Below are 13,634 nucleotides of genomic sequence, written 5' to 3'. Positions count from 1 at the left end.
TAAATATATTCCAGTACAAGTAAATTATATTCAAGTACAATACAGCCAAATACAGTTGGCATAAATGCCTTCCTATCTTGAGGTACTTTTGATCAAGAAAATATTTGCCATTGTAAAAATCTTGTCTCTGCTTTTAACTAAATATTCTCTCTTAAAACAAACAAACAACCCCCCCCACACACATTTGGTTCTTTTTAGATAACTGACAAAACAAAACATCCACCCAGCTTCTTTTCGAGAAACAATTTTGCATGGCCCCCATGGATCCAACTCTTGTTTCTGGGTTTGCTCTTTTTTAAGACCCACACTCATTTAAGATGTCAAAGTTAGGTCAGGTCATAATGTTAAGCTTCCTTCTCAGTAATAAGGAGAGACTGGCACCTGCCACACATGTATTTTACATGTCTGTTGTTAATTGGAATGCACTTTTTTCAAGAGCTGTCTGTTCCTTTCCACTGACAATTAAATGGTATTCAGGCGATTAGGTAAACCTGGATGCATGACTTTTAAGTTCCATTTGCACCATTCCATTGCTTAACACCCCAGTAAGTTTAAGTACAATAAAAATTTCTATTAAAGTCAAAAGGAGCAGGTTGAAAATAAAACTTAGTCATTGCACAGTTTTGATTAAATATAAATATTTTTTACTGATTTAAAAAAATCTGTTTTTTTTTCTTTACTGTGCAAAGTATAAGTTAGACATTTAATGGGCTTGTAGTAAATGTTACAGAAATTATTTATACACCATTCTCTGTGGGGTAAAGGCAGGCATACATAGTGCTTTGCAGCCAAACTAAATTTAATCCATCAAAAATTAACCTTCTTCTTCCGTATGTACACTCTCATGCGATCATTGGATGAACGCTGGCTGGATTTGTTGTATTTTTAATTTTAACTTGGTATGTGAGTATTACCAGCTCTCTGGATAATAGATTTCTTTCTTATTACAATACTCAGGACTTTCATGTTGTGTACACAGGGATAAAGTAGTTTGTTTTCGTTCAGCATAAATAAAGGCTATTAGATGCTTCTCTTGTATTACTGAATTAAATTAGAGCAGAGACAACCAGTCTGTGGGATGAACCATGTTACAGTGGAGGCTTTTCTTCTAATGTTTTACAGGGGGACAAAGGAAGCCAAGGAGAAAGCGGGATCCAGGTATACCAACTATGTGTCTAATCAAAATAATTTGCCAACAGTGTTAATTTAGGTGATAAAGGTTGATTCAAGAGAGTTTTAAAAATGAAACTGCTTGGAAGATATGGTTGAAGATGGCTATGGCCATGCAGCTGCACGGGACATGGGGATGTCACTTTGCCCCATCTGGGGCTGGCCTGGTGACAGGCTGCTCGCTGCACCTATAAGCTCTCCTAACCCAAGTAACTACTCTGCCTCCACCTGCCTATGACATTATAGCCAAGGGCACTATCTACATATTTTAAAATACTCAAAAATAATCTGAATATTATCAAATTATTCCAAAATGTAAATATTCTCGAATTATTTATCTTGCTATCAAAGGTGATTATCTAAACTATGATTAATGCAAGAAAAAGAGAGTATCCTGTCACTGCTTGGCTGCTAAACTTGTTCTGTGTGTTCAGGGAAACTGCATCTTCCCAGCACAGGTTCTCTTCTACTCTGAGCTCTTCAAGAAAATAAGCATGTGGATTCATTGAGCTCAATTTAAAATGAGATTAGAGGATTTACCTCTTTGTGTTTTCAATAGGTTAAATATTCCTCCCAAATAAGTGTATGTTTTAAGACTTTTTTTTTTCTTTTTCCCTGAAGGGACAGAAAGGAGAGAAAGGAAGACAAGGAATCTCAGGCTTTCAGGTACTGTTAAAATAGCTCAAGAGAGCCAAAATTCAGATTTGTTTCATAAGATTGCTTCCATCAACATGGATAGTTGTTTGCATCAGATAAAATGTATTTAACATAAGTATTTATCTGACTAAAACAATGAATATTTTAAAAATAACAAATACAGCAAGTTTGTAGAGAAGATAGAGGTGTGTGGTGGCAGTTCAAGAGGAAATGGATGCGAGCTGGAGTGCAGGAAATTCCAGCTTGATGCAAGGGAAAACATTTTGCCGTGAGTAGGGTCAAACACTGGAGCCGTCTGTCCAGAGAGGCTGTGGAGTCTCCATCCTTGGAGACACTGGAAACCCGACTAGAGATGACCCTGAGCAGCTTGCTGCAACAGGATCAGCCCTGAGCAGGAGCATCAACTTCGGAGGTACCTTCCACCCAACGTGGTTCTTTGGTTATTGGAGATTATGTTTTGAGAAGGAGAACAAAAGTGAATTTTCTTACGTTATGTAATTAAATCCATCATGGGGGAAACAACTGCAAGTAACATAAAATATGTAACAGTGCAGAGTGCCTTTTGTGAAAATGTTATGAGTTAAACTCTACATATTAAGGTTTTGCATGCATCCTGCTACAATTTTATACACTTAATTACTTTCTGTAGTAGTGGGAGGCATCGCTGACACCTTCTGTGCTTGTAAATTATGGATGTTTCCTGTTTCAGCTGCAACATTGAGATCCAGTTATTTCTCTTTCTTTTAACTCTGGGCCAGTGTATTTTGATTGTGTCATAGTTGGCTATGAGGTTGCACCGCAGAAAATAACTGTTAGTATTTATAAATACTTGTTAACTACATAATCTATGTCATGTCTAAACAGAAAAGTATTTATTAGAGGTACATAGCTAAAGCTAGACTTGGAAGGAAGTCACAGTTATGCTTTTCAGAATTATGACAGTGATACAGCTGCTAGTCTAGCCAGGAGGGGCTAATTCCAGTGAAGAAGGGGCAGAACATCTATGTCATGTGTTAGCCTGGCGTTATTGCTCGCGGGGGCATCTACCTTGACATGTCAGGTGGTAAAGCTGAGCAGAAAATTTCAAAAAAAAAAAGAAAAAACTAAGTATAAATAAACTAATAAACTAAACTAAAAGGCCAACAATTTTTTGTAACCAAATGTAACATCCTACTCAGACATTTGACAATTTTTATTTTCATTTTGAGAATAGTGAGCATATTTGCATATATTTATTTTTTTAAATGTAAAATAAAATGACAGTGAAAGAACTTTTTGTTTTCAGGTAGAATCATACAACCTGAATTGTTATTTCTAGCTTTTTTGAGAAAGCTGAAAAAATACTATGAATTTAATCTAAGACTGTTTCCCCACACTTATCTAGTTTGGCCAACAACCAGAAAAATTATTCATTCAGATAGTTTGGGTAGACAGTGATATTTGTGAGTCCTTCCCCAAGTTTCTGAAAGCTTCAAGACTTCTCAAAGATGTAATGCAGATTCCTTTGCCCATAAGAGTCTATCAGAAAAGTGAAAAAAAGCCTGAGCTGAGCTGCCTTCCTGTTGTGGATCTGAAAGATCAGTGACCCCACTGAATTAGTTGGCAGAAAGGACACTGGAGCTGTTGGCCAAAATACAGCCTCTGGCATACAAGCTACATCTGCGTTTCAAAAGCTCTGAGCTTGATTTCTGCTTAGTAATGCAATATTAAAAAAATAGAATCCAGAGTCTCCTTTAGATAGACCACAGAATTTTATTTCTTTTGTATTTTGTTGAGTTCATAACACTTTCTCTATTCACTTCTTATATATTAACTATAGTATATAGTTTATATAATGTACGATATATTCCCAACTTATCCTTTAGTATATGATATTAAAAGTATTACAAATGTGTTAACTTATCAGGATATATTTTTAAATCCTTACATACAATTTGCTTTTTTTTTTGTAGAAATAGGGATTGTGGAGACATTAAAATTAACACTCGTGATTGTTTTTAAAAACAAAAATATCAAACTATGATATTTTTGTTTCCACATAACTAGCTTTGTTAATATTTTTTTTGTATTACTTTCCAAAGGGAGCAAAAGGATTGCGTGGAGAACAAGGGGAGGTATGTATTTTGACTGTAATAACAAAATTACGTCAGTATTGTATTTTTTCCTGCAGATTATATGATTTATAAAGTACATGTTCATAGTTTTATTTCTGCACTCTAAGGGAAATGACGTGACAAATATCAGAGCAGAGAAAAACCAAGAGTTAAAAAGAGATAAAGTATATGTTGTTTATGAAATGCAAGATTTTTAAAAAAAGCAATTTTAAGGCCAAGCATTGCCTTTTAAAAGAATAAAAAAGACAAGAGCTGGCTGAAGAAACTAAGTAATTGAATTTTTAAAAATCTGGAAGCTCTAAGTTCACTGAAAATAGGAAATAATTCATAGAAGAATACTGAATATTTGATCAAAATGGCCCATCTAGTCCAGTATGAGTAGCATTCAATACAGCTTAGAATGCAAATGTAAGGAACGGGACACCTGAAGAAGATCCCTCCTCTTTTGTACTAGGTTTAGCAGTCAGCAGGGGAGGAACATTTACACTAATGACTACATCCAAAGCATTGAATTTAATGTCATTCATCACCTTGTCTAATTCTTTTTGAACTATGCTGGTATGTTACACTTTCAGTTTCCAGAAAAGCCTGTGGGAAGGATTTCCACAGCTGTGCTATTTGAGTGTTTTTGGCTTTTATTTCATAGATAATTTAAAAAAAAAAAAAAAAAAAGGAATACAGTGAAGCCTTTACATCTTTTTTTAGAGAATTCTGTCTGGTGAGACCAACTCAGAAAATCCCACGCAGGGCTCTTGCTCCCTTATTAGGTTTATACTCAACTCAGCATGAAACTTGAAGGGTTACATATAACGGGAAGCATATCTGGAGCATCCTCCCCTGTCAGAACCTACATTTGTTGGTTTCTGAGAGTCTTCTACAAGGCTCAACTTCTTATTTTATATACTTTTTGATCTTCATGCTACATGTAGTTAGAATGCTGGAATTTAAATGATTAATTTCCTTATTTTTTTTAATTCCAGCATAAGTGAAATCAGGGTGCATACAGTTCTATTAATGTAATTCTGCTTCAACTTTATGTAGAGATTTCTAGGTTCAATTATTTTTCATTTTTCATAATGTATTGTCATATATCAGTAACTGGGCATATTCCTTGGAAGCTCAACTCAGAAAAATAAGTAAATGTGTTTCTGCATTTAATTTCGTAAATTGTCCTCTAAGCCTCTGCGGTTTTACTGAATACCTAAAATTACCATTTGTCTAAGGTGCCTCACTAATTATAGCCCAAATCACTTAAAGATTAATTTTGCATCATTACACTAACGCCTCTAAATGTAATCATCAGCATAGGATATTTCTCCTGAAAAATCCTGTTAAGAATATTCTTACTAAATGCTAAAACATGCCATGTGTTAACTTATCAGATTCCATAAACTACTCCTCAATAAAATGTTTATTTAGTATTTAACTCTCAGCAGTTACTGAAATCTTTTTTTATTTTCTTTAGCCAGTAGGTAGGGTCGACAAACAAGGCCACCCACAGGACTGACCATTAAAAGATCAAAATATTCTCCAGAAAATGTTCCCTCAGCCGTTTCATTTGCTTTTTGGCAAGTTCTCCAGGCAGTTGTATTGATGATTCCAGCATTTCGTACTGATTTTTTTATATACACTGGCTTCCTGCCTGTAATATTTTTATACAATATGTGCCATTTTCCCAATATTGTCAAGGTTCTTAATATTTTCTACCTTTTTAAATATTTATTTTAAATGAAACAATTTGCAAGTCAGATGTCTGTATGTAAATTTAGTTTTTATCTGTAAACACAAAATAAAAACAAATAGTAACCTGTAACTATTAGAAATATTTTCTTGGCCCAAATGTCCACCTATGAATTCTAGAAATAATCACATAGATAGATAGTTGGAAATATAATAATATAAATCACATAATTTAAAATCCAGAGTAAGTCTATGAAGAATGTGTGCCTGAGTCCTTCTTACCCTTCCATAATTTGCCCCAATAAGTTTTCTTTATTATGTACAGTAATCCTGTTGCCTTGTTTCCATAGTTCCATATAAAATAGTTGGAAAGGATAAAGGAAAATATTAAAACTGCTGATAACACCATGCAGAAGCTGTGCAAAAATGTAAGGAAAAAAATTACCAGCGAGAAAAGATAGTATACTAACTTTAACCTAGCCTGTACCAGATTGTGTTGTGCTGCAGTTTGTTGGCTCCAAGTTAGTGAAAGAGTTCCACATCAACTATTACAGTGGGCAATTCTATATATTGACAAATCATTGCTTTTACTGAAGGTATACTAAAATGTTTTCCAGCATTATTTTAAGCTTTTTCAGCAAATCAAATGAACTGCAGTTGTTAACAATCATATGGAGAGTAACTGAGGTCAGGAGAAAAAAAAAATCTAATTGCTATGAAATGTGTTTTTCCTTTTGTCTATTGATTACTTATCTCTTGACTATTACAATAAAAGGGAGATTTGCCAAGGATTTCAGTGGAGCTGGAATTTCACTTGTAATTTTTTCAACCTTCTAAGAATTTTAATAGACTGTAATGACTTAGATAATTCAATGTGAAAAAGTGAATAAAGCCTTCTTCACTATATATGTATAAGGACTTTTGTTTGTTTATTTATTTTATATTAGTTAATAAGCAAAAACGATCGGATTAAGATTAAATTTTGGGTATTTAAAGATTTTTAAAATTATCCATGATGACTATTTATTTCTAGATATATTTGGCAAATATCGGAAATAGTTATTAAATAACCTGGCATCTTCAATACATGTTAGTGAAATAGTCCTAATAATCAGTGTCAAGTTAATTTTCAATGACAGCTTGATTGTATTCATTTTATAAACATGATCGATGCAGATTTTCTCAGAACTTATTTGCTTGGTGCTGCATGGCTTCCCAATGACCTGTGGAAGACACGATTGACTTTTTCTTGGTTTCGATTTCAGAAAGGTGAGAAGGGAGATCCCGGCATTCGAGGCATCAACGGACAAAAAGGAGAATCTGGTATCCAGGGCTTAGTTGGACCTCCTGGTCTCAGAGGTCAGCCAGGAGACAGAGGACCCCCAGGACCACCTGGATCTGATGGAAAACCTGTATGTGTGAACATCAGACTTACCATTTTCAGAACATTAAAAAAAAAAATCAAATGCAAGATCTCTAATTTTATAACACTTCTGTGTCCAATTCAGGCACGAGAATTTTCAGAAGAATTTATTCGGCAGGTGTGTTCAGATGTACTAAGAAGTGAGTTCCACAGTTTCTTTACGGGTCTTTCTAGCTTAAAGCGCTAAAGAGGCTTCCTGATAACTATCAATATATTTTCTTGAAAGTAAGATCAATAGTGTTGATTTATCACTGATCTATCTATCTATCTATTTACATATATTACAGTATCACAGTTTCCATACCAGTTTTGTTTTCTAAGGGGATTATCTCCTCTACAGAGAGGAAGCTGATTTTGTTGTACTGTTTTGGAGGACTGATACTTCTGCATTTTCTGTGACATTTGAGTGTCATGAGGCTCTAAGCAGTTTTTGTTTGGATTTCCCAGCCCAGTTGCCTGCCATCCTGCAGAGCGGGAGGCTACAGAACTGCAATCACTGTCAGTCCCAAAGTGCTTCCCCAGGACTCCCAGGGCCACCAGGCCCAAGGGGCCCAGAAGGACCTCGAGGTTTTCCCGGTTTGCCAGGAAATGACGGTGTTCCGGGTCTGACCGGCGTTCCAGGCCGCCCGGGTGCTCGTGGGATGAGAGGTACCGTCTGCTTGGGTCCTGGTGCCGTTCCTCACTTCTGGCTTTGCATGGAGGGAGAGCCCATGGTGGGAATGGCTGGGAATGAATCATCACAGGAACTTTTCTTTTTTTTGGATCAAATAGGTTATTTACGCATGGGTCAAAATGCATTTCCATGATTTCTATTTTTTTTTTCCCTAACCTTACCTTTTTATGCTATTTTAAAGGATTTTATAATGATTGTATTGTTCACCAGTCGTTTACTGCCTGTTTTGCCCTATAGGCTCATACTGGCATGTGATACTTTTATATTGTCCTGATTTTTCTCAGTGCTCTTCTATAACTTAACTTCTAGCAAGTGCCTGCCTAATTTCCTTGGGTTTTCTCCTTCTCTCCTTTAATTGACAAGTCTTTTTGCCCTCTACCTTACGGTTTTCTTAAAAATTTTGGTTTCTTTTTAATAATATTAGCAATGACTAAACTAGTGTTGATGATTTTAGGTAAATCAATCATATGAGCATTCCCACTTCTGTGGGAATACTTCTGTTTATTTGCAAGTTAAAGCTTAAATATACGTATGCAGTCTGGAACTGTACAGGGAAAACAAGTAAAGTCTGAAGTTTGGTAACTCTGGCTCCAGCAGCCACTATGTTTTTTATAGCATTAAAGTAATTAGGAAATCATTGCTAGCTAGTAATATACCACAGGTAGACAGCAAAGAGTTGGTAAATAACTGTGACTCAGAATGTCAAATTCACTCTGGGTTTGATGATAATTTATCTGTATTCTTTGCATTATTTCATCCCCATAATTTTTTTCTGGAACAGATACTGAATAATCTTTCTGGCTACTGCTCCTACAAAGAAACTGAATTCATTGGGTTGCACTAGCGTGAAAGAGAACAGATTTAGCTTCCCTTAGCACTTCTTTGGTGGAGACTTTAATCCAGCTGAACACTTGGGAAAATTGTCTCTGTAGTTGGTATTTCATGTGGTTGTGGTGAATATCTTACACTCCTTCATACTTCTTAAACTTTGCAGTGCTGAACTTCTTAAAGATTCTACCAGTGAAAAGACAGAGACACTTAACAAAAATCTTTATTAATTCCCCTCATCTCTTTCACTGTATAGTATCTATCTATCTCCTTAATAGGTGCCATTTTGACTGACTCTTAATTTAGTAGAAATGGGGATAGTTAAGAAGCCTGTTATACTCTACAGATTACAAGGAAATGCTTATTTTAGATACCATGATTTGCTTTTGAATTATTACATTTTTTATTCAATAACTTTTCTCAAATGCTGACTTCTTAAATTCTCAGACAAAATATTCTTAGAGTGCAAAGATATGCATGTGTGTGTTTGCTAATTCACAGGCCTTCCAGGAAAAAATGGAGCAAAAGGCAGTCAAGGAATTGGGTTTCCTGGAATCCAAGGTCCCCCTGGTCCTCCAGGTGAGGGTTGGTTTAGCTGTGCAGATTCAGTGATTTGGAATATTTTAAAAAGTGTATTTTATAAAATTTGTTAATGTAATTTGGAAAAAATGCAATAGGTTATACACATCTTAATTACCCTCTGCCTTTTAATGCCTAATACCTGTCTCTCATATGTCTTTTAAATTGTTGTAGAACAGTATTTAATGTAGGGTAGGTCTTCTAGAGATTGTCAACAGCAGTTCCTATTTTTGAGTACACTGGGTCAGGTGCTGTTTGACAAAGCACTATCTGTTTGATTTGAAAACTGAATCCTGATATGTGCATGTACTGGTGACCATTGCTCGGTGAAGGCTCTTCCTACCAGCAGTGAGTTCTTGCAGAATACAGAGCTGAGTGTTAGGACCTGATCCAAAGCTGGAGAAAGAATTGAAATCAGAGGACTCTGATTCATGCTCCGGGCTTTCACATTAAATGACAGTCTAAAGAGTGTGTGAAAGCAGATTTTTATGCTGCCTTTTAAAATATAGTTTTAGTTGGATTCAAAGTCTTCTCAATGTTTGTTTTTTAATTTAAATTCTTGATTAGGTAACATGTTAATAATACAAACATATAAGCACTTTGTGACAAGAAGTGTCTTTTCCGTGGAACAAAGTTCTCTTTGTCTGGATACTGCTCTTCACCAAAAAGCAGGGGTTTTGTGGGTCTGTATTTGCCTGTGCTTTTATATTAATGCATCTTCCATAACATATTTGTTTATTGCATGTGTGTTTTTAAGGTCCTGAAGGTCCCCCAGGTATGAGCAAGGAAGGACGTCCTGGAGAACGTGGGCAGCCGGGTAAAGACGGAGATCGTGGCAGTCCTGGGATGCCGGGGCCGGTCGGACCACCTGGAATCTGTGATCCATCACTGTGTTTTAGTGTCATTGTGGGAAGAGATCCATTTAGAAAGGGACCAAACTATTAATTTGTGATATGATACATTAGAGAATAGGTATGGTGCTTGTCTTTTATGGTCTCTAAAGTCTCAGGAAGGTGACCAGCAATAATCCCATAAACAGGAACAAAAGTACCTCGGATATTATAAATTAATAAGAATCCCAAAGGTTGTACATTCCTTTTGAAAAGAAACTCCAGTAATTTTCTGTGGCTTGCATTGATGGAATCTCAAGTGGTTTTAAACAGAGATCAGTCTTAATAGGAATAAAATTACCTATAATATTTGAGGTTTACTATTTAAGTGCCCTATCATATTCCTGCCACCACTGAAGTCTTTTACAAAGCATCTGGTGACTCCAGTGGGAGCAGGGTTAGGCATTAATAGTTATTGGTCAGGTGTAAATTACTGTGAAAATTTTCACATGCAGCCTACCTACACGGTATTTGGTTTGAAAGAATGTGGCTGGCTTTTACTTCAAATGTGTGTGAATCTCCTTGGCTTGTGTACTTTTTTACATGTCTTAGCTCAAAGTGCTCCATTAGCGACAGCATATATCAGATTTTTATAAATTAAGAAAAAGCGTTGTTGGAACTTTCTATGGAAGTGATTTCACCTACCTTGCCATGCAACTCCTAGTTTAAAATCAAGGTGAAATTCAAGGGTAGAACTCCTACAGGTTTAAGCGGAGCCAGGATTTTACAGAAGATGATACTTTCACCTAAAAAAATCATTCCATGTGGGTGATTTGGCTTATGTGAAAATTGCATTTTTTTTAACTGGTATACCTGGCTTGGAGCTATAATTTGACAATAATTAAAAAAAAAGTTTGTACCACCAAAGCAAAACAGCATAATTCTGGATTATGTTATACCATACCCTTTACTGTTTCTCCCCAAGGATTGCAGTTGTAGCACAGAGGAAGCAGGTTTACAGGAAAGCTCAAACTGCTGGCTAACTAGCTGTAATGTTTGTTTTGCTGTTTCCTTGTTCATTTTAAGCGAGCTATGTGTAATTTTCATTGTATGCTTTGCTAATAAGGTGTATTGCTTGCTTTTACGTAAAGAGCAAAGGCACTGTTCCCATTAGCATCTGAAATCGTTTTCTTAAATTAATGCAGAATCCTGTATTGAACTTAACCAAAGCTTGCAAAGTGGCTTTTTTTTTCCAATTGTGTTTTTTCTGTTTTCGTACTATCAGAGATTGGTAATATGCTTGACATTCAAGGCAAAATAAATTTTTTTTACGGAACTGGTGGTAGCTAGAGCAATTGCAAGTTGTCAGTGTAGCATATGACAGGGAAGAGCATCTCCCCGAAGGGTACTTGCACCTGAGGGGTGTTTCCACTGCCCAGTTGTGCTTTTTACGTGGTGTCCTTCCCCATGGGAGGGCAGAGGGAAGCAGTGCTTGAGCTGCTGCTGGTCAAGTTGAGCCTCTGCCATATCAGGCAGCCCAGCAGACTGCAAACATTTGTCCCCTAAAGCGAGTTTGGAAGCCTGTGAGATGACCCTTGGAAGATACCCACTGCCTTACTGTATGAAGTAAAAAACTGAGAAATGTGGAATTTTCTCTCCCAAGTAAGTCATTCAGATTATTCGATGTTGTTGGAAGGACTTTGCTCGTGTGAACAAGTATTGATTGCATTTGTGGACACTGGAACCTAGAAACATCATACTCAGACTGTCCAGTCTTGGAGTGTTTATTTATGAGTGCTGCATCACTGAGGATTCAAACACCTGCAGGTTACTAGGCACTTTCCCTAGTGCATACTAGTTTAAGTGAGTGTTCAAGAAACCTTTCCCAAGAAGATTTATGGTATTGTGATTGAGGGGAGACATCTTCTCGGAGGTGTTCTGCGGGGAAGCAGAAACAAAAGAGAGCAAGTCCTGAGGACGTTTGTGTGCCAGATGGGCTCAGGATTTGGCAATCCAAGGACAAAAAATAGACTTAATAGCAATGATGCCTTTAATTAACACAACATAGATACAAGTACATACGAATACAAATTGGTTAGTACATGTGAATACGAAAAAGTTACTTACTGAATAATACTTGCCAGCAGAATTACGAGACCACGCATTTCTCCAAGGTAGCAGACTGGAGGGGCTGGCAGGCTCTCAATCATAGCGGGCGTCCCCATGGGAGACAACATTGGCCTCGATATTGGGAGTCTCCGTCCCCCAAATTTGCCCTTCGTATTTTATTCCCTGAGGCGTCTGGTCACGTAGGGCCAGTACGTGCCAGGAGGCCACCCAGGGGTGGGTAAATCTCCGCCCTTCTGTTATATCATCCTTCTAGGACTGCACCTGCACAAATTCCAGAAGGGGGTCTCATCCCCCCAGTTTGGTTCTCACAGTGACTTTGGCCTTCAAACTTCCTTAGACAGCAGTTTGTAGTCAGGCTGGCAGCAAATCAGCCTGAACAGGAGTTCCTGCTTCTTTTGAACTACATCTTTGTTGGTTTAGATAACATGTTGCTTTTCGTTCTTCTTCAGGGATCCGGGTTTTACAACCTTACTTTGTTAGTGGCCTCTGTTGAGCGTTATCAAGGTTCAGTGTTTTCCCTCCAAGATCTGGATTTTGTTTCACACAATGCTTATTTATGACTCTACAGATCATAGAAATTTCCATCTCCAATACAGCTCAACCGCAATGAACAGCAGCAGCAGAAAGCCAGAATTCCTGATTTATAGAAAATCACGGTACTTAGCTTCATTGTGGCATAAAGTAACATATACGCATTCTTCTACATCAGAAAAAATACAGAAGTTTCAGAATATTTCATTTTCATGCATTCACTTGTGAGAAACTTTCTCCTTCTACATCTGTGACGGATATGCTCCTTCCCCAGCTCATCCTGACTTCTCACTGTAGCCCTGTTCAGGTGCTAACTACCACATTCCTGGTAGTTGCCTCCCTGATTTCTTCCCCCACCCAGACATTAACCGTCAATAACAGTCCTGATGGCCCTATCCTGATGGAGAGATAAGGCTAACTGTGAGTACACCAGCCAACAGTCATTTCTGAATTGAAAGAATGACTGTCAGTCAATCATCTTATCCCATAAATACGGAGACAGCCCAAGAGCCCATTGAGCTCTCCTTGCATGGCAGCGTGCTATGGGCCAGGGCCTCCCCTTGAGCAGGGACGCCTCCCAAGGATACTCCTCGAGGTTAAGAGATCCTTCCCACGAGTGAAGTGCATTGTGTCACTCACCCCCCACCACCACTTGTTCCGTGACAACATCCAAACATTTCAGTTTCATCAAAAGGAATCAAAATTTTAACATTATGCATTTGACTGGCAAAAATATCTCAATATGTCTAGCCTATCTGATTTCTCCATAGCTTAGGTTTAGATTTCACTTTGTAAATGTTACAGTCACTGCATTGGTCCTACTGGAGGGTTGCTTCAAAACTCTTGTTCTGACTGAGGCTTTTTCTGTAACTTCCAGTCTGCCTCTATTAATCATCAGCCTCACAGCTCTCTGCTTCATGTCTTTTGTGAATGAATCATCCTAAAAATATTACCATAATTCTAGGTAAGGGGCTATGTGCACCTCAGTGGCACTGGTACATCCTCAGGAGTATGTTCAC

The 13,634-nt window shown here is 37.3% G+C and overlaps 1 protein-coding gene across 1 annotated transcript in view; it reads left to right on the top strand.

The window, feature by feature from the left end:
• Positions 1 to 10,645, top strand: part of COL21A1 (collagen type XXI alpha 1 chain) — a 63,038-nt gene extending 52,393 nt beyond the window's left edge. Inside the window, exons 22-29 of the mRNA XM_010222404.2 lie at positions 1,123 to 1,158; positions 1,792 to 1,836; positions 3,909 to 3,941; positions 6,887 to 7,033; positions 7,130 to 7,184; positions 7,492 to 7,692; positions 9,047 to 9,124; positions 9,882 to 10,645. Coding sequence (XP_010220706.2) covers positions 1,123 to 1,158; positions 1,792 to 1,836; positions 3,909 to 3,941; positions 6,887 to 7,033; positions 7,130 to 7,184; positions 7,492 to 7,692; positions 9,047 to 9,124; positions 9,882 to 10,069 — 783 coding nt within the window. The 3' untranslated portion in view covers positions 10,070 to 10,645. The remainder of the gene's footprint in view (positions 1 to 1,122; positions 1,159 to 1,791; positions 1,837 to 3,908; positions 3,942 to 6,886; positions 7,034 to 7,129; positions 7,185 to 7,491; positions 7,693 to 9,046; positions 9,125 to 9,881) is intronic.
• The last annotated feature ends 2,989 nt before the right edge of the window (positions 10,646 to 13,634 follow it).

This window comes from Tinamus guttatus, unplaced genomic scaffold (assembly GCF_059628265.1).
Source record: "Tinamus guttatus ecotype Peru unplaced genomic scaffold, ASM5962826v1 Tinamus_guttatus_pri_ptg000383l, whole genome shotgun sequence".
Lineage (NCBI taxonomy): Eukaryota > Metazoa > Chordata > Aves > Tinamiformes > Tinamidae > Tinamus > Tinamus guttatus.
The sequence above is the reverse complement of the archived record's forward strand: the minus strand, read 5'-3'. Positions and strand labels throughout refer to the sequence as shown.